Source organism: Babylonia areolata, chromosome 3 (assembly GCF_041734735.1).
Source record: "Babylonia areolata isolate BAREFJ2019XMU chromosome 3, ASM4173473v1, whole genome shotgun sequence".
Classification (NCBI taxonomy): domain Eukaryota; kingdom Metazoa; phylum Mollusca; class Gastropoda; order Neogastropoda; family Buccinidae; genus Babylonia; species Babylonia areolata.
Window position 1 is genome coordinate 34,057,463 of NC_134878.1, and position 27,500 is coordinate 34,084,962.

Consider the following 27,500-nt stretch of genomic DNA (forward strand, 5'->3'; position numbering starts at 1 on the left):
TTCAGTTTTAAATGGTTCTTTCTGGTGTCTTTAAATTGTAGGCAGTACACAAAAAGTGAACTTCTTCTTCCAATCTGTTTTCACATAACTGACAATTGACATCTGACATGTTTTCGTTATCAGCTAAAACCCATCTTTCACAATTTTTTAAGACAGCTGAGTCAGACAAAATCTTGCAACGGCATCTCTGTGCCAAACATTTGTGACACATGAAGAATACCGTGGCCGTTTTTTGCTTGAAAAACATTTTTGTTCTATCATCAGTCGTTAGGCCAGGAAATTTAGATTATAATTTGCGTTAGGTCAAAATGTCTGCAACAAAACCGTTCTTTTTACGATAAAATAGAATAAATCATACTGATCACACTGATATAAAGTTGGCCACTATAGGGGGGCGGGAACATAGGTAGATTTTGATTTTTAATGACCAGAATCGAATATTTTTATTACTTCTGCCTGTGCGAGAGCGCCTTACAAAGAGTCGCAAGGCAAGCACAGGCGAAGGTTACGCAAGCGCGGTATACGGGGTCGCCAGAGGAAAGCGTTCAGCGCGGTACAGTACATGTGACTGACTGCTGCCGCGCTGATGCTGATCTGTGAGCAGGTCACTGAATCTGAACAGTAAGCTAGGAACAGAGGTCTTTCGGGTCAAAAGGAAACAAACATTTTCAATTTCATGTATTTTTTCTTAAGTGGTAGAAGACGCACATCCGCTTTTATGATTGTTTTCCAGTTTCCTACCATTCATGACATATCATAAAGAATGAAATCAGTATTATACCGACTGCAAAGGTGAATTTACGAAGGCAGCACGGGATCATTTAGTTCGTAAGTACAATTTTGTTGATATTTTACGCAGTGCACAACTTGGATACACTCCATGCTCCGCTTATTAACGTGTAGAATATAAATATCTAAATATGTGTTAACCCGTTTCGGTTTCAATGAACGTTATCGGCGCTATGTCCAGACAGTAAACTGGGAAAGTACGGAGGGCAGATGATGGCAAAATTGAAGATCATGTCTTGATGTGAAAAGAACGGTATGAAATACATATTTTTCTTTGGAAATGAAGCGGTATTTGCAAATGTGACTCACGAACCCTGGCGCAGTAGACGTCGATTTAGCGTGGGATATAAATAATAATCATAATGATAACAATGGATCATAAATTTTATTAATGATTATGTAAAACTTTCTTGTAACATGTGTAACATTGAATCCAAGTTACCTAAACTAATTTTCCCGACGCAGATGTTTGAATTACTGGATTTATGATAATGATAGTAATGAATCTATCACGCGATCCTTAGCCAATGCAATGCATTCAAACAAAACCTGTGCAAAATTATGTATTTTATTAATGATTACCTAAAACCTTATGACATATGTAACATGGAACCCAAAATACCTAAACTAACTCCCCCACCCTGGATGATTTTATTTTTCAGAAACACTGCAGGCACTCCATTTTCACATCAATTCTCCCCAGTGTTTCGTTCCACACTTCGTCTGTCTTGTGAACTGATAAACTAGTTTACATCATTTCGTGATAAAACTTCACCAGACAGCAAAAACCAAAATCAATGTAATTTAAGGGGGTGATTTTCTACTTTGAACTTTCTTGTCTGGAACTTTTGATGCAACAACTGAAAACAGTCTTACTGAACTACATGCGTTGACTTGGTTCGAAATCTTACGCCAGTATCCGTATATTATCGCATCTCGCAATGTGTCAGAAACAGTGATTGTGTCTAAACTTAATCGGATCAGAGTTAAATGTATAAACAAACCATAACAACGACGAAATTCACATACACAGTTTTGTTGTTGTTGTTGTTGTTTTTAATATAGCAACCACTGGGTGTGAATGAACATATCGGAGATTTCCGTGTAACATATGTACATCTCACACGCTGTCGGAAACAACACATTCTCTGAATCTGTGTTCAAACACACACGATTGAAGGGTGTTTGTCAAACCGATTTATGCTTTTCCGCGATGAATCCGCATGATTTATGTGGAAACAGTTCTAATTTTGTTTACATATATATATTTTTATTGGGTCGTTTACATGCACTGAAGTAACACAGAAAAGCGGAACTGAAAATTAATATGCGACGTCGATTGCATTTAAATAGTTGAACAGTCATTTTGTTCATAAAATGAGTGTATGTGCTGCAGAAGATAGATGTGTTGACCACCTGTTGCAAGTAAAGAACGTGTAGTGTATTCATGAATGTGCTTGCCTTTGAATGAATAAAAATGCGTCAAGAGGAATGGGTTGTTTACGTCTGTCACGCGGGTTGTTTTTTTGGGGTTTTTTTGTTTTTTTGCGTAATATTTCAGACTTAATGTACCATTTTTACTGATGATCAATGTTTTATTATCACAACGAATGAATAGAGATCAGGTCTGTATGTACCGGATTTTAATCAGGTTTGTACTTATTTGTTTCTGACCACTTCATGTTTAGACACGTTGCCTTGTCACAAAATGGCGCCGAAATTTTGGATGTTTTTAATAATTTTCAACACATTTAATACACAAGAACAAACCATATTCTCACAAAATTGTTGCAGACATTTCTCTAATGAATTGCAATCCTGATAACATGTGAAACATTTGAATAATCATTCTAAACACATGTTTATACTAAATCAGACTGAGAGACCCCCATTTCCAACAAAGTTCTGGAGACTGACCCATTTTCACTTTTCCAGGCAGTCTTTGCTCTTCATGACTATCTGATGCACTTCATTTTGCCACCTTCATACTCCAGCCAGATAGATTTTCTTTCCCATGCTAAACCGACGTGTCTACTGCGGCAGGGTTCGTGAGCCATATTTGCAAATACCGCTTCATTTCCAACTTGGAGAAAATATATATTTCATACCGTTCTTTTTACATCAAGACATGATTTTGCCATCATCTGTATTCCATGCTTTATGAATTACTTGTCTGGACAGTGCTCCGACAATGTTCACAAACCCAGTTAACAGGTATTGTCTACTGCGGCAGGGTTCGTGAGCCACATTTGCAAATACCGCTTCATTTCCAAAGAAAATATATATTTCATACCGTTCTTTTTACATCAAGACATGATGTTGGTCGATTTTGTCATCATCTGCCTTCCATGCTTTCTGAATTAATTGTCTGGACAGTGTTCACAAACCCAGTTAACAGGTATTCAGATATTCATATACTACACGATAATAAGCAGAGCATGAAGTATTTCCAAGTTGTGCATTGCGTAAAATGTCAACATAATTGTTCCTGCGAACTAAATGATCCCGTGCTGCCTTCGTAAATTCACTTTTGCAGTTGGTATAATACCGATTTCATTCTTTATGAAATGTCAGGACTGGTAAGAAACTATAAAACATTCATAAGCAAACTTGCGTTTTCTACCAATTTAGTGTGTAATAGATGAAATTAAAAATTTTGTTTCCTTTTGACCCCAAAGAGTTCTCTTATTTTCTGTACGGTATATGTCATCTGTTGCAGTGACCAACTAACGGAGGTATAGGATAGCATCAGCGCGGCAGCTGTCAGCCACAAGTACTGCACCGCGCTAAACGCTTTCTCTGGCGAGCCCTTATACCGCGCTTGCGTAACCTTCGTTTGCTCATGCCTTGCGGATCTTTGTAAGGCGATCTCTCATGGCCAAATGTGTGATAAATAATTATTAAAAATCAAAATCTAATCATGTTCCCGCCCACCTACAGCAGTCAAGTTTATATCAGCGTGATCAGTATGATTTATTCTATTTTATCGTGAAAAGAACGGTTTTGTTGCAGACATTTTGACCATTTTTGTATCTGTCCTGTACTACGTTCACTATCTCCAAATTTAACGCGTTGGGTTACGCTGCTAGTCAGGCATCTGTTAGCAGATGTGGTGTAGCGTATGTGGATTTGTCCGAACGCAGTGACACCTCCTTGCGTAACTGAACTGACGTTGAATTAAACGCTCTATCTCCGAACGCCAATGTTGCTTGATATGGATATACCTACCAGTGATGATATGGATACTTACATGGCACCTATCCTCGATCGCTGCTTTACAAACACGGGGTCATTTGCACAACAGGCTACCTATACCTGGGTTCCACCGTGGGGATGCCGGGGGCCTTTCAGTATCTTCTTCTTCATTTTCGTTCGTGAGCTGCAACTCCCACTTTCACTCGTATATACACGAGTGGGCGTTTGACGTGTAAGAACATTTTTACCCCATCACGTAGACAGCTATACTCCGTTTTCGGGGATGTGCATGTTGTGTTTTTTTCTTGTTTCCATAACTCACCGAACACTGACATGGATTACAGGATATTCAACGTGCGTATTTGATCTTCCGCTTGCGTATACACACGAAGGGGGTTCAGGCATAAGCAGGTCTGCACATTTGTTGACCTGGGAGATATGAGAAATCTCCACTCTTTACTCATCAGGCGCCCGGTTACCGAGATTCGAACCCAGAACTCTCAGATTGAAAGTTCAACGCTTTAACCACTCGGGTACTGCGCCCGTCGCCTTTCAGTATAAACAGCATCCCCGCCTTCTGGAAATTCTGTGCTAAAATTTTCTTCTTTTCTATCACTCTCTTTGTTTCTACTTTTTTTTCTATCTTCACTGTTGTCTCCTTTTTCTGCCTTACCAGTCCATTCCCCTTTCTTTTTTCAAACAAGCCTTGACACTTTTTTTTTTTTCTCTTTTCCGCAGTCTATGATATACTGTCTGTGCTGTTTTGCTCTGGTGATTAGGTAATGAGATGTAAATACTGGGATGGGCACTATAGCTGGCCAGTCTGCAGTGTTATTTGCCTGTATGGCCTTTTTATGTTGTTGGTTTTGTGTGTGTGCGTGTGTGTGTGTGTGTGTGTGTGTGTGTGTGTCTTTGAAGTTGGGGTTTTTTTTCCTTTTTTTACAATTTTTTTTCTGTAATCTGGAGATGATAAATTAAGCGGAATGGCTGGCGTCCTCAGCATGGCCTATTATTACTTGCCGTAAGGAGCTGAATGCGTGGGATAGTGTGTCATGAACTGTGTTTTGTGGGTTTGTATTTGTTGTTTTGGGTTTTTTTTGTCTGTGTGTGTGTGTGTGTGTGTGTGTGTGTGTGTGTGTGTGTGTGTGTTTAATAGATTTGACAGTTTTGTGTTGACGCGTTTGAGCATTTGTATGGTTTGACAGTCCTGATATGGCCCTGTGCGGTCGGCTGGACTATAAGCAACAAGAATAAGAAAAAGAATGTCTACCTGGGTAGAACCGACTGCCGGCTGCCATGCACTGGGCGCCGCTCATCATTCCGGCGTTTCACGTGTCATTCAATCAGATTTCAAGCACGCACACACACACACAATCAGACAGACATGTAACATTTTATGTGTATGACCGTTTTCGTTTATTTACCCCGCCATGTAGACAGTCATACTCCGGTTTAGAGGGGTGTGCATGCTGGGTATGTTCTTCAGCTACATGAAATAAGTCTATCTTTAAATTCACCAATGAAACCGGACTTGCATCCGAGCTGGCTTAGCCATACAATTCCACCAGTTGTAATGACCACATTCGTGTTGCAGAAAAGCAGTTTCGTATGCCTGTATACAAAGCCTGGATTTAAGAAGTTTAACAAGTTTCTGATCAATATCAAATGCACTACTACTTTTATTGGTGTTCTAATGTGAAGTGGGTGTCTTCCAGTTTCCCCATAAAGTTGTTTGTTGCAGGGGGACATTTTAGAATATTTTCATGGCAAGCCAGTATGATTATCTTCAATTTGTTAATTTTTCTTCCATAGCCCGTACCCCACATTTCAGCTATATTTGTCAGTATCAAGATGGGTTCAAATTCAGTGGAAATCAAATAGTTTCCAAATAAGCTCGGAACTATAGCTCCAAGTTACTGTCATAGAGACCTCATATTCAGTACTGATTTCTATCACACCTTTCCTCCCCTTTCTGCAGCCGGGTCTTAGAAAGAGCAGTACGGGTACTAACTTTCGTTGTAAACTGACATGGTGATTCCTAAATATTTGAACGAGTCAGTTTGTTACTTTAACATTTTCGTTTCCATAGATCAGTCTTTCCCTGCTAGCCAAGTGTCTTTTCAGTGAAGACAGTCACGCACGGTCTGTCTGGTTGCCTTTTTAAACAGCGGTTAATTCATTTGATTGCGAACAACAGAATCAGACAAGAACACACTGAACAATGACCATGTCGGTACGGTGCTTCACTCTGACCCTGATCGATCACTGGTGACTCGGAACACTGTCGAATCAGATCAGAAATCTAACTCCTAACCGATTCTGTCACGGAGCTTCCTCATAATTATTATGTTAACACATACTGAAAAGAGAAAAAAAAACAAATAAAAATACACTGAGAAATCCTGTAGAGGGGTGGGGATGGGGAGCAGAATGGCGAATGAAAATGTTAAACATGTCGCATCTGTTACCCGTTCGAAAATAGAAAATTTTGTCTCGCCGGCCGGACTTGTCTAGTCTTGTCGGATCTTGCCGTTAGCGCCTCAGTGTGGTGCGATACAGCTCCGGATGTGAGAAGTGTGAAAATGTCCACCAGCATCAAATATCACGAAACTGATGACCCATCACGATTATTTTAATCAGTCGTTATTTGAAATTCAACCACATCATTGAATTGTGTTTCAAGCCGTAATTTCATGACATGGCAGACCACTGATATATATATATATATATATATATATATATATATATATATATATATATATATATATATATATATATGTCTATGTGGCTGACACCTCTGACGGTGATCGAGTTACCTCCAGGCATTTCACAAAATCAAAACAGTGACACTAAAGAGAGAGAGAGACTGAGAGAGAGAGTAATGAGTCAGAATTCCTCTCGATTGAAGGTATACCTAATTCCTATTTTATGTTTCGAAATTAAACAGATTTTAACCAAAAGTATGAACACATGTTTTTTTTTCTCTCAATCTCCACGTCGCGGTAGGAACGTACACTGGCTCCAATAAGAAGAGAGAGAGAGAGAGAGAGAGAGAGAGAGAGAGAGAACAAAATGAAAACTCACACACACACACACACACACACACACACACACGCACGCGCACACACACACACACACACACACAATAACAACAACAATAACAGCAACAGCAGCAACAATAAACAAATACAAACAACGAGGAAAAAAACGGAAAACCCCCCCAACCGCGAACAAGTTATTGCATAGCCAAAATATGTAAGCAAAATCCTGAAATATTTTGGAAATATGAGCAAGGAAAAACAAAAATTAGTACAGGAATAGGGGTACTGAAAAAAGAAATGGAAGATTAGCAGAAAACGATATAGAAAAAACAGAAACACAAGATAAATTCTTTGGAAGTGTGTATACTAAATAGACCTTGACAAATTTACCCGACCTTGGAGAAAGCTTCAGGCTGGGAAACGTTAATATTTGTGACTTAAGAGTCACTCCATTGGCAGTAGAAAAGAAGTTGCATGCCTTAGACCCCTACAAAGCACAAGGACCAGACCAAAATATCCTCAAGAATATTAAAGGAATTGAGCAGAGAGTTAGGTCTTCCTTTGAGTATGATTTATAATAAATCACTTGAATCTGCTTGTCTACCAAAAGATTGGAAAATGGCTGAGGTAACAGCTATATATAAAAAAGGGTCAAAACATGAACCAGGAAACTAGAGACCAGTGAGCTTGACTTGTATGTATGTAAGATCTTGGAGTCTTTTATCAGGGATTCTATAGTATCACACATGACAACAATCTGTATGCAGACTGTCAACATGATTTTAGACAGAGAAGATCGTGTACAACACAGCTCCTAGAAGTAATTGAAGATCTCACCAAAATGATAGGTATGGGTAAACTTGTAGACATAATTCATTTAGACTTTAGAAAAGCATTTGACTCTGTACCACATCAAAGACTTTTATTAAAATTACCTTCATATGATACTACTGGAAGCATACTGAACTGGACAAAAAACTTCTTGTCAGCCGGAAAGAACACAGGTAGTTAGAATTGGAGAAAAAATGTCAACAAATGAAAATGTTGTTAGTGGTATACTACAAGGTAGCATACTTGGCCCAGTGCTTTTTACAATATACATAAACGACCTCCCTGAAAGTATAGAAAGCAAATGCAAAATATTTGCAGATGATACTAAACTTTACGGCAATACACGAAATACTACACTACAAAAGGACATATATAAGTTACATAACTGGACTGATAGATGGAATCTATATTTCAGCGTATCAAAGTGTAAAGTAATGCACATGGGAAGAAAAAAATCCAGAAAACAAATACCATATGATAATAGAAGACACCACACAGGACACTGAGAAGTCAAAGTGAGAACTGAGACCTTGGCATAATTTTCGATAATAAACCGTATCATTTGACATGCATATGCAGAAAGTATAATAAATAAAGCCAACCAGATGATAGGAATAATTAAGAGAACATTTACCTATTTAGATAAAGATATATTTCTTAAACTGTATAAAGCATTGGTTCGATCACAAGTGGAATGTGGTAATATTGTGTGGCACCCATACCTCAAGAGACAATCTATAGCTATAGAAAGGGTGCAAAGAAGAGCAACTAAGTTATTAAAAGAATGCAAATATATGAGCTATCAACAGAGACTTATATACTTAAATCTGCACTCATTAAAGGGTAGAAGGCTAATAGGGGATTTAAATAGAAACCGATGCAAGTTAAATTGCTATAACGAAGTCAATGTGAATATTATTTTTTTAGAATATCAGATTATGAGAGTACAACAAATTCAATGATGAAAGTTTGTAAAGAGCACTGTAATACTAACCTAAGGGAAAATTCATTAGCTATAATAGAATTGCACAAATATGGAATGCACTACCTATCGAAACTAGACTTGCACAAAATACTAATGTGTTCAAAAATCTCCTTGACATGAATATCAATTTGTAAGAAAAATGTATTGACTTTGACGAGTGATTTACATTACTTGTAAAAGAAAACACATGTGTATCCCACAAATAAAAGGAGACCGATTTTGAGGGGACATTAAAAAGGCCGGGAGGCCAAGGCAGTAAAATGCCAGTCCATACACTACTACTACTACTACTACTCCATCATAACCCAATGAGAGTAAACTTGGGAAAAACGAAATTCAACTTATTTGGTGAGGGTGCACCGTTTTATATCTCTGTTTTTCGATAAGGATGTGTGGACTTTGAATGGCATGCCCGTTTGGCCAGGATCACTTCCCTGTCGCCATGCATTGTGTACTCAGTGGGCTTCGAGTGGTCTGAACACGTTACGGAAATGAAACATTGTGACGTCAATCCTGTTCCCACAATGCTCTCTGCTAAATTTATCTCAGAACTTCCATTGAGCAGGTCGTGGACCATAACAATGAACGAGTCGGTGACTTTTCGTGGTTGAAGTTTGAACATGGGATAAATGTGTGGAGTCGTGAACGTTCGGAAAGGACACAATCTGTGAGGCAGAGCGAGTAGGTGCTATTTTGAAAGGATCATTTGATTTTCTATTTAAATTTGGGTCTCTCGAAACCTTAGCCCGCGCATACCAGCTGAGAGCGCTCACATGGCTGGAAAGGTGGTGTTTTGGATGTGTTCGGTCACCCACTTAGTGATTCAGATAAAGACAGATGTGGAAGAGGTGCGTTTTGTGTAGGAGCTATTCATGGTTTAGTTTTCCTCTAAGCGTGTAAATGGGCTGACAAATGGCGCATGATCACATTCCAGTGCCTCTTCGCACATTTTTGTTCGCCCCTGACTGCAGAACAAGTGTTCAGTACCTCAGCCGCTTGGGACCATTTTCGTCAGCGCCGAAAGTGGGTTCCAGTTTTTCTGTGATGATCAACCCAAAGATCACTGCAACTATTTGGTAAGTTTTTGTTCAGTTCACCACCAATGACAGCAGCTGGCGCATGTCTGGAGTTATTTTCATTCATTTTGTAATCGCAAGGAGTTCGCAGCAAAGGCTAGACAGCCGGTATTGATTTTGTTTGCATACAAATCTTCCGCCATGCAGACGTGTTTTTACAACATAAATAAAACTGGGGTTCATTTTTTTGTATGCACATCAGATACTTTACCTTTTTATTTCCACAAAATTGAGAAGTGAACTTACCTCAAAATCACTTATTATTGAATATCCAACATGCAATTATTATAAGCTTACATATGATGCAGTATTATTTAAATCATGAGTCATTTGAGAGACGTTTTTTTTTCTCACCATGGGCCATTGTTTTGCATGAATTTTTATGAATGTTCTTGAATGGCAGTGTCATCAGACTGTATGGTGATATATGTCCCTTTTTTTTTTAAACACCATTTACATTATTTCTGTAAATATTTCTAAAATTTTTATACTCTTTTTGTAATTGGATTTTTAATGGATTTGTACAAAGTTTGAAAAACTAAAAACAAAAACCAAATGAATTGAAAAATGAAAGAATGCACTTCAAGTTTAACACAAAAAAGTCACTGGGGGAAAAATTTAAAAGAATGATTAAAAAAAAAAATTCTGGAAGAGTGAAAGATTAAATCTTTTTATACCGTACCCTCACTGTCCTCATATATTAATGTGTGTGTAATTTTTCATGATTCTTCAATTTTAATAAAAAGTTTTTTATATGAGTTAGTTTTATAGACTGACACTGACAGTCATTATTAATGAAGGGTTCAGTATATCGTATGTTAATGAAGTGTGTAACTGTAATCACCAGATTTTGGTTGTCACAGTGTGTATGTGTCCATCACTGTGTGTGTGTTGGTTATAATGGTAGTGGTATGTGTGCATATGTGTGTGCACATCTGTGAACTATACATGTGTTGTGATGATTTAGGAGATGTGGATTTCAGGAGGTGGGGGGTTGAGAATTGGGAATTCAGACTGAGCATGTACATGCAGTGTCCTTTCTGACAGCAACTCTGTTGGAAGTTGAAGACAGGAAACATGGGAGAGGAGGTGTCTTTCTTCATGATTGATCAGTCTTTCTCTTTGTCTCAATTCTGTGCTGTTTGAATACTCTCTTGGTTCGTCTTGAAAGTCTGCTGGTTGGGTTCTACTGACATGACCGAATATTTGGAATATATTGTTTCTTTCACAGACGGTACTTTCAAGAGTTTTGTATAGTTGAACTTAATACACACTGACACAATAATTCCCATTTTCTTTTACTGTGCAGATCTCATACCACCAGCTACAACAGTGCTTCTCAGTGTTTGATATTTAAGAGGAAAGGGTCTGGAGACACCATTATGGCAGCTTCACAGAAATCACTAGCATCCAAATTCCAACAGCCGACACCCCGAAAGTCAGAGTCACCTCAGCGAAAGGCCAGCCCCAGAGAACTGGATAGTAGCAGTCCTGCACGGGCAGTGAAGCAGACACAGTCACCTCAGCGAAAAACTGGTGTTAAAGAAGCTGAGACTGACACCAGTAAAAAGGTGCAGTCACCTCGACGTAAGACTGTTGCAGCAACAGAAGGTGATGGTGCGAAAAAGTCTGCATCCCCAGCCCGCAAAACTGCCAGTGGTAAAGATTCAGAAGCTCAAAGTCTTACAGCCAAAAAGACACAGTCTCCTCAACGGAAAGGTGGTAGTGGAAAAGAAGCAGACAGTTCTACTGTAAAAAAGACGCAGTCACCTCAGCGGAAAAGTAGCAGTAAAGATGCTGAAAGTGCTTCTTCCAAACGTGAAGCACAGACAAGGGTATCCTCAAAGCCAAAGGAACCAGTGGCAAAAGTAGATCCTCAAGAGCGCAGTAAAACCCGTTCAGGTATGCAGCCTCCCAAATCGCAGCCTCAGCGGGGATCAGCAACACCCAGCTCTGCCAAAAAGACCAAGAAAGGCTCAGTGACAGTGTCAGACAAACTGCCTAATCCCACAGAAACTACTGCTGCTCCAAGTAATCCCACAGAAAGTACTGCTGTTCCCCAGAATCCCAAAGAGAGCTTTGCTGCTTCCTCTGATCCCAGGAAGAGCAGCACTCTTGTGGTTGATCTTCATCAATCTCCCAATCTTCCACAAGGCTCGGTGAGCTCTGAGCCAAGTTTTTTGTCAAGTGATGTGATGGAGGATTCAGAAACTGCAAAACCTCCAGATCGTGTTGCAGATACCACACCCACTTCTGAATCTTCTGCGGAAGCCCTGTCTGTCAGCCCATCAGTCTTGATTCAGAAACAAAAAGACCAGACTGTCTTTGTGAAGGCAATGGAATCTTCAACCTGTGATCATGGGGTCACTGACTTTTTTCAACCAGTGTCTGAACATACAACAACAGATGTAACAGCGCCACCCTTACCTGTTCCTCCCCAGACTGTATCTTCATCCCTGCATGTGTCACAAATCAAAATAGAACTAGAAACTCCTGCAGCTGCATCAGAAGACAGTGACTCTGATAGTGCCAGTTCTGATGGGGCAGGGACGGTGAAGGAGGTTGAACACAGTGCATCCCAAAGATCGGGGGTGGATCATGAGGATGGAGGCCGTCAGCTAGAATCCGGTGATCAGTCTGACAAAGCGATAGTGCGGCCCAGATTGGAACTGATATCACAGCAGTCTGAGAGAGAGATCTTTGATGATGTCATCGAAGAGGAGGAGCCTGATGCTGCTGATGAAGAAATGAAGAGTGGTGCTGAGGTTAGCTGTTCAGGAAGGATGTCAGACAGCTCCTCATTGTTGGCTTATAAACTGGACATATCTGAAATCACCAAAGATGCATCTGATGTCAGGACACAACTTAGAGATCCGTTCCAAGCAATGATGTTGAGTCCGCAGTCCCCCTCCCCTAGTGCTCGTCTTCACACAAGAGACAATTTGACATCCACCCCCAATCGCAAACGTGCCATTCTGCATCGCCGCTCATGGACTGTGCGTCCCCTGAACTTGTCCCAGGAACCGGCTTTTGAGGATGAAGAACTGTCGTTGTCCTCATCAGAGTTCTCCAGCTGCAGCCTTGACAGGAGCCGCATTGATGAACTGAGCGATGATGGAAGTGTTGGTGACAATCGCAGCAAGGAGACCACAGACTTTGCAGATGAGCCAGATACTAAGTTCATGGTTGATACACCTGTTCCAATTAACAAACAGCTTCGCATTGTGACATCAGTGGATCGAGCTTTGAATCCCCGTCGAAGGTCATCATCCCTGTCATCCAAACCTGACCGTGTGATGTGCCTGGGCAGGTCATCGTCGGAAAACTTAGAGCATGTGATATTTCTGGACTATCTTAAGAAACATGGGATGGCTGCCTATCTCAACTGTTTCCCTACCTCCATGACCATGGCAGATTTCAGGTAAGACACTTTTTGCTTGCTCCTTAATTTTAGACTGAGGCATATAAAGGAATTGTGGAGGAATGATAGAACTGTGCGTTTTAAATACTGATTACTGTTTCTACTGTATCAGTATGTGTGTGTGATCGAGAGAGTTTTTTATTTTTATTTTTATTTTTATTATTATTTTTTTTTTACATGAAGTTCGTCAATGAGATTTCTGTGTGTGAATGTGATAGAAACACATCCTGCTGTAATGATTATATGCTACCTATAATCTTATTCTTAAGTTCTGGTATTGCATCATTTGCAAACAACAGAAACAAAAGCACTCCACACTGTTAGTATACATGTATGTATGTGTATGATTTCGCTGTGTCCATCACTCCATGCATGCAGATGTGTATTTGGGCATACAATGGTATGTCAGTGACTGAGACCACAGTGTCTGAACTTTCAGGCTGAAGTGAATGCAGATCTGTGTCTTTAATATGGACTAATTGGAGAGAGCACAAAATGTCAAAGGATTGACCTTGATTGATATCTTGTCCCACTTGTATTTTTAGTATTCTACTAATTCTAGTCTCAGGAGCATTGAAAGCATTGGGCCTTGCCTTTTTTGTTTATACTTTAATTATAGTTCTGTGGCATAGTCATGTGCAAACTTGTGTGTTGGCCTCTCAGTCACATTATGTTGGAAGTGCTGGGGAGGACAGGGTTTTGTGGTAAGGGGTTAGGCTTTGAAGAACTATAACTGTTGACTCAACGTCTGGAGTTAAGTGTTTTCAAATGGTTAGCCTTTCAGCTTTGACAGCCAAGTCTGGCTGCCAGCCCAGAATTTATTCTAAGACTCTTTTCACAGAGTCCAAACTTTGTTTAATCTGTCATTCCTGCTCTTGCAAGTAGGTCAGCTTTTTATCATGCCAGAGTTGTCTGTGCACAGTGAGTGTAGATAAGCTAATGTTGGATGATTCATGATGGGCATTTTAATAATAATAATAACAATACTGTTATACAGGTTAGTGCTAAGTCTTGTACAGAGACGAATCCAAGTGCTTTCACACTAGTCACTAGTCTACATGCATGCACAGGGAAGATAAATTATGTGCATGCATATTTACACCCAGTATGAAACAATATGCATAGTGGAAAGACTCAAAGAGCATTTCCACTTGTCTTCCAGAGGTTTAGTTGTCCTGGACATTCAGACAGATGGGTATATTGAGCCTAGTATTATCAATGAACAGGACATTCAGACAGATGGGTATATTGAGCCTAGTATTATCAATGAACAGGACATTCAGACAGATGGGTATATTGAGCCAAGTAATATCTGTGAACAGGATATCCTGCCATTGAATTACAGTGCTCAGTCAAACAGGTTTTAGAGTATACATTTCTGTCAGTGCGCAGGTAGATCAGTGCATTTAATTTGGCTATATTCTGTAGGATAGAAATTAGAATTAGAAGAGAACAGGAGAAATTTAGTTCAGACTGTTCCACATTTAAATTGTAAATAAAAAGAGTTGAATTTCTCATTGGTCAGGCATTTCAGGGTTGAAACTGAAAGCATCATTTTTGTGCTGTGTCTGTGACCTTAGTTATATTTCAATCATGATTATCTGTTTCAGTGTTTGCAGGTTGTTTGTTTTAGGGGAGACTAAATAAAATTGCCTGATACTGATGAACTTTAGAAAATAGGTTTGCTGGTAACACTATTTAAAAAGTTTTATCCAACCAGCAATGTCTTGCATTAATCATATTTTATAGCCTGTGTGTGACAAATGGGGAACTACCACTGGTCAGAGCTAAACTGAGTTAAGTTTTATGATGGTGTGACACCCCCACCTTAGCAGTTTCCCATTCCCTCAGGCTCCCACCTCTACCTTCATGTTCACCTCTCTTACATTTATTGATTCAGCTCCCAAAAGCATAAGATTAAATGGTATTTAACGTCATTTATATTGGCTTCCTGAGATCTGTCTTAAGTCATATGCCTGTCACTGTGTTTGTGTCAAAATACATATAACATGGTTCATTAACCTTTTCGCTGCCAGGAAAATAAGATTTAAGCTAAATCTATTTGCCAGGGTTTTTCCACAAAAAACGGGTATAAATTTGCAAAAAAAATTTGTGCTCTTTGTTATTGGAGAAAGACCCATAAAAGTATATATTTTCTGAAAGGTAAATGATTAAAAAAACACACAAAACACATGATATTTTCGCATTTTATATATTTTTAGTGACATGCTGTTGTTTGAAATCAGTGTTTTGTTTTTTGTCACATTTTCAACTTGTTCATTACTAACAGTCAGGTAATTTGCACTAAAATATCATATTTTCTGGACAAATGGATACCTGCATACACAAAATCATACTATAACAACCACAAAAAAAAAATAAATAAAGAGATAGATACACAATGCATTGTGACTTCTCCAAGTGATAAAGTGGATGAGAGGCCACGCCCCCTCAGTCTCCATCCCCCTCCTCTTCACCCCTCTCACACGGTCATTTTATCCAGTTCTCATCAGACAGCTTTGGCTGAGTGCCAAGAAAATCGCTCACACTGTCCTGCTAATAATTCAGTCACTTTCTGTCATCTGCTAAGGTTTGCACAGCCGGCATCACTCACTGATAGTCGTATCTTGGCCACTCTTTTGATTGCTCCCTTTATTTTCTATCAAATCGTCCTATAAATGTTCATCACTGTCTTCTTCGAGTTTACGCTTCAATTCTTTCTGAGCATCAGCAAAAGAAAGCTATCTTGGCTGATTTAGTTCGCTATGATCGCATGTCTTGAGCACGGCGTCAGTCCGGCATTTTGTTGAGCAAGCGAGGAGAGGAGCCAGGCAAACACTGGGACAGTAACCCAACCAAAACGTTCAAATAAAGGACTGCCTCATGATGTATATATGGGGTTTCTAGCTATGAATAGAATCCAGAAAGATTCCCCAAGCTAAAGCTACCAGCATTTTTGTCAACGAACTGAACGCAAAGCAGGGAAAAATCAGAATATTTTGATGATGAGTTATCTTGTCATTGTGGCAGTGAAGCGTACATGCTTGCCATGATGAGTTATCTCATCTTGTAGGCAGCATAGGGGTTAATTCCTTTGAAGTTACATACCTTGGGTTTGACAAAAGTGATGGACAATTTGTTTGTTGCTTAATTGAAACAAGTTACAAGTTGTTCAAAGACACACACATAATTATAAATGCTACAAAAGTACAGGGTTATGGTGTGTTCTCTTTGGTTGGGAGTCAGAATTAACACTTGACATAAATATGTATTCTGTTCATTCTAGTAAAATATGTTTTATGCCCCTGTGACATGCAAGTTTACAACACTAAATAATTATCTGCCTTATGACCCAGTGACATAGAATTAGAATTCTGCAATGCTGAATAATTATCTGCCTTATACCTCAGTAGTCAGTGACAACACAAATTTACAATGCTGAATGATTATCTGCCTTGTGGGGAAGTTGTGCTCCAGTGACATACTGAATAATTATGTCTTATGCCCCAGTGTACAAGTTTACAGTACTGATTATTTGCTTTTTTCCTATATATAACCGTTATGATTGGAAGTCTTATATTTGCTACTTACCTGTATTTCCTAAGCATGCATACCAATTAATTTTTTTTAAACTAAAGAGAAAATTTTTAAGCCAGATTTTTTTGTAATGTCTTTTCTTCCCATTTTGTGTCAAATGTAATATTTTATTGCCATTGATCGACACAGAATGGTGACAGAGGAGGAACTGAGAGATGTGTACGGGGTGGTAGACAGCGAGGGCCGACGCCAGCTGATGCGTTTTGTGGAGCTGGCAAAGGAGGAGAGTGACAATGACATGGAGACCTCCGTGAGTACTGCTGTTTTCAGAACTAATCTTTGGGACTTCTTTTCTGTGTTTTACTTTGTTGGACATCTGTGTTTTGCTTTGTTGGATATGAATTATCATTATGCCTTGTTTCCTTAGGTCAAGTGATGACAGGACACAATGTCATCTTTGGTTCCTGAGAGACAGCCATAAGTAAGAGAAGAACATTGAATGATTGATTCATTCTAAGCATTCCGTTTGTGCATGGTTTATTGTGCAAAGGTTAGTTTCTGAGTGTATTACATTATTAGTATTAAGTATCATTTTCAGGATTGGAAGTCAACATTAACTCCCAAGGCGGAAATGTTTTGTTGTTGAGACATTATATCAGGCAGTAGGGGGGGAAAAAAGCCCCCACAGGCTTTTTCATATGTATACTCCGAGTGGGTTGCATTGGTTACGTTTGCTCAGCTGCAGGCAGCACTGTCTGGCTCAAGGTACATACATTTTGAAGTTTTGGAACATTATCGTTATGGGAATGGTTTGACTTAGAAAGATGAAACTTGGCTAGTTACGATAGTTGCATGCAGAAAAGATCAGCAAAATAGGCATGCACCCCCCCACCTCCTTTCCCCTCCCCACCCCAGCCCCCACCCCTCATGCACTCTCTCTCTCTCTGTCTCTCTCTCTCATCCACTCTCACTCACTGTGTATGTCTGTATCCGTATACATGTGTTTTGGGGTTTGTGTCTGACGTATTCACGGTATTGTAAAGACAAAAGTACTTTGAGCAGGTTGAAAGCAGTATTTAAATGTGCTGTTGTTACTATCATCATAATGATTATCATGTCACACTCACAGACACACACATACATACAGAGGTACAGACACACATGCATTTACACACATATGCACATATTCACACACACACACACACACACACACTCACACTCACACTCACACACACTCACACCATACTCAATAACACACCCGCACACACACACACAGGCATTGAGTGAGGGGGGAAAACGGCCAAAAAACCAAGTGGCAGCAACTTGTCCTCTGTTCAAGATAGTGAATAGAAACTGGACTTCCTCCTGTCCTCCACATAACCAGAATATATTTTTTAATACATGTGTGATATTATTAAGCAAAGCAGGTTGTGTGCTTTTTGCTTTAGTAACAGCAACGCTGAAGACTTTGCGGTGCTATTACAGTGAAGCATTTCCTCATTGAGAAGTGCGTGGGAGGCCATTTCCTTTCCAGCACTGTCCACCAAAGAGGTCTTTGTGTTTTTTAAGTGGATGTGTTCCTTTACAACTTGACAAATCATATAGCTGGTGGATGGGGTCTTGAGGTGCATACATATTAGTGGTGGTGCTTTATCTTTTTATGAAGGCGTTGTCTCAGTCCTTGCAGCAATTGAGGTCTGCTGCCTGGCTGGTGATCTGCATTTCTTGTGTGTTCAGGTCTGGACAGTTCAATCCATATTTCTTGACCATTGTTATGGATAAGTTGTGAGAAATGACACGAAAAAGGATTTTTCCATTCATGGGTTTGAGAAATATAACAAACAAAACAAGCATGCAACTAACCTCTTAAAACTTACTGAATCAGAATACTTATTCATGTAAATGCTCCACTTGTAAATTTGTGTCTGCTTTGTTCCTGTTTGGTACACTTGAAGGTATGAAGATCATCTGGGGTGTCAGCAGTGTCACTTGATACTTTTGCTACCCAAACAGAGCTAAAACATCTGGCACTTGTCCAGTCCATTCACTGTTGGAATCAGAGTGCATGTTTACAGCTGACAGAAACATATGCATTAAATCCAAAGGTCTTTTGTTTGGCCATAGTAGACACATTGTGTGTTACTGTTAGTGTGTGTGTGTGTGTGTGTGTGTGTGTTGCATGTTTATGAATGGGACAGTGAGGAAGAAAGGAAACATCATGAATAATGGAGTTAGACTGGGACTAGTGAAGCTGAAAAAAAAGGAAAAAAAAAGAAAGGATAGAGAGAGAGGGGAATTTCCAGTGTTCAAGATGTCTTGCATCTATAGTTTTATTAAGGAATTCTGATGACTGAAGCTTTTTATACATGTATTGTTAAGACTTCACATATTGCCCTTTATGGCTTTATTGATTGATGCTACTGCTTTTGATGTGGTAACCAGCTACTGAACATGGTTTATGATAAACCCATTCTGCATGCTGCAAATTAGGTAACAGTGAATTAATTATTTAGGTTTTTGTCTACAGAAGGAACTACTAGAAATAGTTGTCAGTTTCAGTACTGAGTTATACGGCCATGTACATGTGTGCGTGTTACTTGTGTTTTTAGTATTTGACAAGGACATGCAAACATAAAGGATACTTTGAGTGGTTGACAGTAAATGTGGGGGACAAGGAGTTGGGAGGGTGAAGTCAGCTTTGAAGAGAGCAGGAGCAGCAACAACAGGAAGCAAAGTTGTTGAATATGACACAGACTAAAGTTGGGTGGTGTAGACATGTGTGACACCACTGTGTTTCTAGTAAAATACAAGTGTCTGTAAGCTTACAACAGATTAGATTGTGTTTTCTGACTTCTGGCTAAACACCAGAGAAGATACTTTTTTATACTTACAGTCTGTTCCCACTTACAGGACATATCATCTGTCAGATATCGGCACCATTTTAGAATGTTTTTGTTTTCACTCGTGTGTGTGTGTGTGTGTGTGTGTATACACGCTTGTAGTTGTACTGCAATCCTGAGTGTGACAGGCAAACTAAAGTCTGATATATGAGGGGCAATGGAAAAATGAAAAAAAAAAAGGAAAAAAAAAAAAAGATATACATGAGTGCCACTCCCTCGATTCTGTCCATAATGTTTTCTAATGTCTTAAGAAGTACGAAAGCGACTGACCACAATTCTAATGCAATGCAATGGAAAATGAAATTCAAAGACAGTACATTATACTATAATTGCATTGTATGGTATGGTATTGCATTGCCTTGCCTTGTTTTGTTTTGTACAATGATATAAAGGCAGGACCAGCTGCTGCATTCTTGTTCAAGCCAGTGTAATATGTGTGATGAAGGCAGTGTTTCCCATTGTACCCATCATTAGTCTGTCGGAGGAAGGTCATGACTTGCCCATCCTTGTACTGTTGTAATTGGAGGTAATGGGATTGAAAATTGGATGGGATTGGCACCATACTTTTTTTTCTTTTCTTTTTTTTCCCCCCAAAGTCCTAAAAAATCAGAAAGTAGTTTTGTGTAATTCTTGTGCGCGTGTGCATGTGCGTTGCATTAGACTAGGTCCTTTTGGTCAAACTCAAAGTAGAATCTATGCTTGTTGAAACAGGGCTTTAGAACAGGGCATATAAATATTCGTCCTTGACACTTGAAAACGGAAAGGACGCATTGCGTATAACTATTCATCAAGCATGTTCTTGGGATGGGAGCTTCAGTCTGATGTCAGGATCATCTGCTACAAAGTAGTAGTTTTTCTTTGCCGTTCTTGGTCACACATCGAGATGATTATGACCAGTAGGTATGTCTGCCTTTGTATGAGTGTTGCAATGCTGGTTTTCAAGGAATGTGTATACATAGCAATGGAATGACCCTCAGAAGATAGTCTGGGGCCCTCTAGAATTATAGTAAAAGAGTCCCTGGGCCTCCAAAGATCTTGAGCTTAACAATAACAGACAAGAGAATCATTCGGTGAGTCATGGCTGGTGAACAGGTTTGGTGCTTGGTCAGCACAGACAGGGTCAGAGGACAGGCAGTGTGGCTTCAGGTTGGCTGTGTGCGAGTCAGACAAGTTAGTAGTGAATGGAAAACACCCCACTCCCCTGCCCCACCCCCAACACCTTCCTCCCTTAGCCGACCTTTCTGCCAGGCCTGAGCTGAATTAAAAACAAACAACAAAAACATTGTAAGGATGCAGCAGTTACATGCGGAGGGGGTGGGGAGGAGTGTTAAAAAAATTGTAAGGATACCACAATTACAATAGTGTGGGAGGGTTTACAAAACATTGGTTTTTGAGTCCAGAGCAATAACAATGAAATGTGTAGGTATGTGGGTGGTAATGCCAGGTTTGTGTTGGCTGGGGTTAAAAGTCACACTTGTCTCTTCCAGTTGGCTGCATTGCTATGCTGATTGTTTATACAATCTGTGTGTGTATGTGTGCGTGCACATGTGTTGTGCACGCTTGTGTGTATGTGACGTGTGTGTTGCAGGCCATGAAACACATGGTTTTATTTTGATTTTTTTCTCACTGTTGTTCTGAAAACAGCAGTGTGTGTGTGTGTGTGTGTGCGCGCATGTGTGTGTGTGTGTCAATAGGATCATGACTGTGCTTGTATAGTTATTAGCGTGATTGAATTCTAATTATTCATTTCTAACCTTCTATGTTAATAATATAATAATAATAATGGATACTTATATAGCACACTATCCAGAAATCTGCTGTAGGTGCTTTACAAAAAACGCTTTTGTTAACATAAAACATTATATCTATGTTACATACACACACCAAAATGTGACACCACACACACACACACACACCACACACACACCACACACACCACACACACACACACACACACACACACACACACACACACACACACTGCATACATACATTTTAACATACATGGGTATCTAACAGCTACCCTAACACATACGCACACATAGGCAGGCACAAACTTACATAAACGCACGCACACACAATACACATTCATATACATGCATGTAGTTATGTACACATACATATGTATACACACCTAGTCAAGCACACCTAACGAAAAGGAAGTGGACCTGCCACAATTGAACTTATTACTGAGGGAAAAGGTGAGTTTTGAGACGAGATTTAAAAGATGCGAGGGAATCAGAATGACGGAGGTTATCAGGGAGCTTGTTCCACGTCTTTGGCGATTGAAAAGAAAACGATCTGTGTCCATAGGTCTTACTTCTGACGTGAGGTATCCTGAGAAGTCGAGTATCAGAGGAAGAACGGAGCTGGCGAGATGGGGTATAGATATGGATGAGTTCTGGGTAACTTCTGGGATTGGATTTGATTTGATTGGATCCACAATCCCCCCTTCCCCTGCCATCTACCCATCTATATCAGTTGCACACACCCCTAACTCCACTTCCATCCACCTATCCCCAATCCTGAATGTTGTATGGGGAACAAGAAGATGGGGTTGGGGGGAAGGAGGGGGGGAATCATGTGTTAGCATAGGCATGTCTTGGGTACTGCTTGTCACCTGCTTGACTGCTGATGAATTCAGTACTCATAGTGTTGAATGTCCCAGGCTGCCTGTGAACTGTGAAGTTGCAAGACTGGAGTTGTACATAGTCAAAGCAGTTCCCAAAAGTGTGAATGGTGGTGTTTAGGAATGGAGGCGCTTCCTATTTTCTTTCCCTTTCTTCTCAGTAAAAAGCAACAACAACAAATGCTTGCATATTTATCTTGTTTAACGGAGACTGGTTGTGGGTTACAAATATATTCATAGCAGATGGTGATGTTTGCACAAACATCATTTTTTAACACTGAAGCACGTACAAAGGTGTGTGTGTGTGTTTGTGTGTGTGTGTGTGTGTGTACTTGCACGCATGTGTGCATGTGTGTGTGATATAGAGAGAAAGATTTTGAAAGAGAGAAACAGGACAAATAGTCAAGCTCTTAAGAGGTCAATGAGGGTGGCTTCACAGTGAAAGAGTAGGCGAGACATAAATAGGTGAAACAGGAATAGGTGAATTGGACCTGCACCATACACACACATGCAATGTATGCATTCACTACATAAGTCTGTACTACATGAGAATGTTCTCGTCTCCCTCTCCCCATTTTCATTCTTCAGACACTTTGTGAGACCCAGGAAGACTGTATGTGGGGTGTGACAGAGTGGCTGGATGGTGTTGCACAATAAATCACTGACAGCCAAGTGACAGTTGACTGTTGAGCATGAATATATTACTGAGTGTTTTGTCTGGTGGTTGTCTCTGCTAAGCTTGCTTCTGGGTCACATTAATACAAGTCTGGTTAATAGTAATAATGATAATGATAATTCATTTATGTTGTGCTTTGAAACCTCACAAAGTGCTTTAAAGTAATGTGAGGCACAAGCATGCACATGCATGAATGTTTGTTGGTGCTGACACTGTTTCATTGAGAAAGAGATCAGTTTGAATGAGAAACATATTTTGTTTGCTTTCCTCTTATCTTAGCTTGTTGAACCGTATGAGTTTTATCCTTTTTACTTTTCCAGTCCCATAGTTTATTTAGGGGTGGGGGTTGATAGAGGCCATGTGGTAGAGCTGAGCTTTCAGGTCAGGATGTCAGTGGTCGGTCTTTATTTGGACTTCTTCCTCTTGGGAGTGAATTATTTTTTCAGGAAAATAAATGTCATCGCTGTAAAATAACCCCTCCCACATGCACCCTCCCAAAAAAGTGGAAGCTACATTGATTTCACATCAGCAAGGTTCAGCAGTTATTTATTTGTTTATTATTGATACTTATGTAGCTCTTATACAGATAAACTGAAATCTTATCTGTGTTCTGAGACAAATGTAATTGCTTTACAAACACAGTCATTTGCACATCAGGCTGCATGTTTGAGTAATGCAGACTTACAACTTTCTGCGTAATTTCAGCTTTCACCATCATATCTGATGATCTTCAGGTGAGGACAGAAAGCTCAGAACTGGAACGAAGCTTACAAGTCAAGTTTGATCAGTCTTGGTTAAAAGAAATGAAATAGTCTTGACTGTGGATGTGCTTGTATAATTATATGGATACACTGTGTGTGTTTGTGTGTGTGTGTGTGTGTGTGTGTGGGCATGTGTGCACATACAGACTATCCTTGTTATGAATGTATTTAAATGGTTGCTCTGTGTGTATGTGTGTGTGTCCCCTAAGAGCAAACATTCGCTATAGTCTGATGATAAGAGCGACTGAGGGGAGGGTGTTTGTGTGTAATGATAAAGAATGTTATCAGATAAATAATAATGATGAATAATGAATAAATAACAATGATGATATTAGCTAATTATAATACAGATTGACACCTACACCCAGGCAGGGAGGGAGCTTCTGGTGCTCACAACTTAACGGTGCACATGCATGGATATGGCATTAAGTACACCATTTACGAACAAGCATGTGAACACACACACACACACACACACACACACACACACACACAAAATATAGAAGAAGCAGAAAATCAAGAAGCATATGTCAAAAAGAAGGTAGGCAGAACAGAAGAGGTGTGCTTTGAGAGACTTCTAAAAACTGAACTGGGGAAAGGAGATGGAAGACTGGGCTACTCAGGAAAGATAACTGAGACAATCTCATTTTCAGCTGATTATGAGTTCACTCCCCTGATCCGTTTATAACTGTACTGTGGTGCATTGGTGCTCTGTGTGTGTGTGTGTGTGTGTGTGAGTGGTAATTCAGTATGCATACATATCTAAGACTTGGAGTATTAAGCCCGAGTCATGCCTCTATTTAATTTTTATTCACTTAAAAATTGTGGCACTTGAAGGAATTTGAATCATTTTTAATGTGCATTTTGCTGCTTATATACGAGGGTCATTCAATAAATAAGGTGAATTTTTCGGTATAAGGACTTCTAATACAGATAGAAGCTTACTTTTTTTTTTCTTTTTTTTTTCAACGTAGTCTCCCAGCACTGTCACACACTTTTCCCATCTGTGCACAAGCTTCCGTATTCCCTCAGCGTAAAAATCTTTGGACTGATGTCTCAGCCAGTCGCTCACAACACTTTTGACTTCATCGTCACTTTCAAAGTTCGTGCCTCTCGTGAACGCTTTCAAGGGACCAAACAGGTGAAAGTCTGAAGGGGCAAGGTCTGGGCTGTGAGGGGGATGAGGGAGCAGTTCTCAGCCCAGCTCGTTGATGGTCTGCACCGTTCGGGCTGCTGTGTGAGGCCTTGCGTTGTCATGATGCAAGATGACTCCTTCTGACTGATGACCCCTGCGTTTGTTCTTTATGTCTTTCTTGACCTGCCTCAGCAGTTCACAGTAGTTGGCACTGTTCACAGTGCTTCCTTTCTCAAGGAATGAAATGGTGATTGGGCCTTGCATATCCCAAAAAACGGTGAGCATCACCTTCCTCGTGGACCGCTGGGACTTGAACTTCTTCTTCACTGGAGAGCCTACGTGCTTCCACTCCATGGACTGCCGTTTGGACTCAGGCTTATAGTGCCAAACTCATGTCTCGTCACATGTGACCACCTTCTTCAGAAACTCATCACCATCCTTCTCATAGTGGCAGAGACACTGCTGGGACAACTCGACCCTCCTCTGTTTGTGCTCTGGAGTAAGCATCTTTGGCACCCACCGGCAGCTGACCTTCGAGTAGCCAAGGTCATCATGGACAATTTTGTGTGCTGTCCCAACAGATAAGCTCAAAGTCCTTGCAATGTCATCCACTGTCACCCTTCTGTCAGACTGAATGAGGTCATTGACTGATTCGATCACCTCAGGAGACCTCACTTCTGTAGGCCTTCCAGGCCTGTCTTCATCCTCAACACTGCTCCATCCTTCTTTAAACAATTTAGCCCACTTGTAGACATTTTTTCGGCTGAAACATGTGGCACCATACACAGTTGACATTCTCCTATGAATTTCAACTGGTTTGCACCCTTCAGCAACCAAAAACTTGATAACTGACCGCTGTTCAATCCTGGAGCATGCTTCTTGGTCGGCCATCTTTGTTAATCGCCAAAACTCTCAAAGTTTTTTTTAATCTGCAAAACAAATTAAATCCATGTGAAAAAAAAGTAAAACAAAACAAACAAAAAAAAAGTAAGTTTCTATCTGTATTAGAAGTCCTTATACCGAAAAATTCACCTTATTTATTGAATGACCCTCGTATGTGATGTTAAGTTTGCATGTTTGGTAATAATTATAAGCCTCATACTGGTATTTTACAATTGTAGTTTTTTAGGTGTAGGGGATGAATATTGAGCGAGATGGTGAAAAAAAGACAGAAACAGAGAGAAAGAGGATGGGGTGGGGGAGGGGGTTGGGGGGGGGGGGGGGGGGGGGGGGGGCAAAGAATTTACTGAACTGGGCCATCTGCCCATGAATGTCAAGGGGAAAGTGAGGCACAGAGAGAGAGAGAGAGAGGTGATGTGATGGAGGAAAATAGTGTGAAGAAGGAACAAGACAAATCTGATCAGACAGAAGAAACTTGGCAGCTAGAAGGGAGAAACCCCTCATTCCAAGGCGAACTGAAGCATGAACTGAATCATGATGAGGCAGTCAGCTGACTGTACAGGCACCGCACAGCACTGCACACTACAGGGCTAGCGACGACCGCTGCCAAGCCAAGCAACAATAACCTGCTTCACACTGTCTGTCTGTCTGTGTGTGTGCTTGTCTGTCGGTCTACCTGCTTGCCTGTCTGTCAGAATGAATGTATATGTGTGTGTGTGTGTGCATGCTTGAGTGTGTGTGTGTGTGTGTGTCACTGTGTGTGTGTGTGTGTGTGTGTGTGTCACTGTGTGTGTGTGTGTGTGTTTTGAGCGGAGTTAAGGGGGGATGGGGGTTTAGGGGGGTGTTTGTTGAGGGAGGGGGTGTTGGATCAATCATCCAAAGAAACGGCTGTTTCTCACCCTCTGTTGGCTTGTATTCTTTCACTCTCTGTCTCTGTGCCTACAGGCCTCTGTGTTCTTCCCTCTCCATCTTCCTTTCTGAATCCTCTCCAAGTCAGCCACCACCTCCACTCTCCCTCTCCTATTGATGAGAAGTTTTTCTTTTTTTCTTTTTTTTTTAATCGAAAAAGTTTGGATTGAAGATGTGAAATACCATATGAGGCCAATTTTGTGCTGAAGGATCAGTATATGCATGGAAGCCATGTGCAGGGCAGATGGTCATCAAAATAATTATAATGATAATAATGAATTGTACTTATATGGTGCAAACTCCCCAAAGATGGGCTCAAAGCGCTTCACATGAAACAGTACATATATATTAGTGCATTTTGCAACACAAGAGCACATGAAGACATACAAGTGGAAAACAAGATCAGTATCCACCAATATAACAAATTGCAGGTCTATATATAAATAATCGCAGGAAAAAGGCACAACACACACACACAACACACACACACATACACATACTCAAGCAGCACCAACCTACAAGCGCACACACAACAGGAATACTACAAATGAGTACAATGGCGGGGGGACACAAGGTGATATCAGGGAGGAAATTGTGTATGTGTGTTGTGTGTGTGTGTGCAGTGTGTGTGTTCATTGTGTGTGCATGTATGCAAGTGCACATGCAGTTACTTGGAAGTGTGTGTTCATTGTGTGTGGGTATGTAATGTATGTAT

At 40.2% G+C, this 27,500-nt stretch overlaps 1 protein-coding gene across 1 annotated transcript in view; it reads left to right on the forward strand.

The window, feature by feature from the left end:
- The first annotated feature begins 9,398 nt into the window (after window positions 1-9,398).
- Window positions 9,399-27,500, forward strand: part of LOC143279960 (microtubule-associated serine/threonine-protein kinase 3-like) — a 182,728-nt gene continuing 164,626 nt past the window's right edge. Inside the window, 3 exon segments of the mRNA XM_076584340.1 lie at window positions 9,399-9,917; window positions 11,227-13,338; window positions 17,065-17,185. Of these exon segments, the coding sequence (XP_076440455.1) occupies window positions 11,300-13,338; window positions 17,065-17,185 (2,160 nt within the window). The 5' untranslated portion in view covers window positions 9,399-9,917; window positions 11,227-11,299.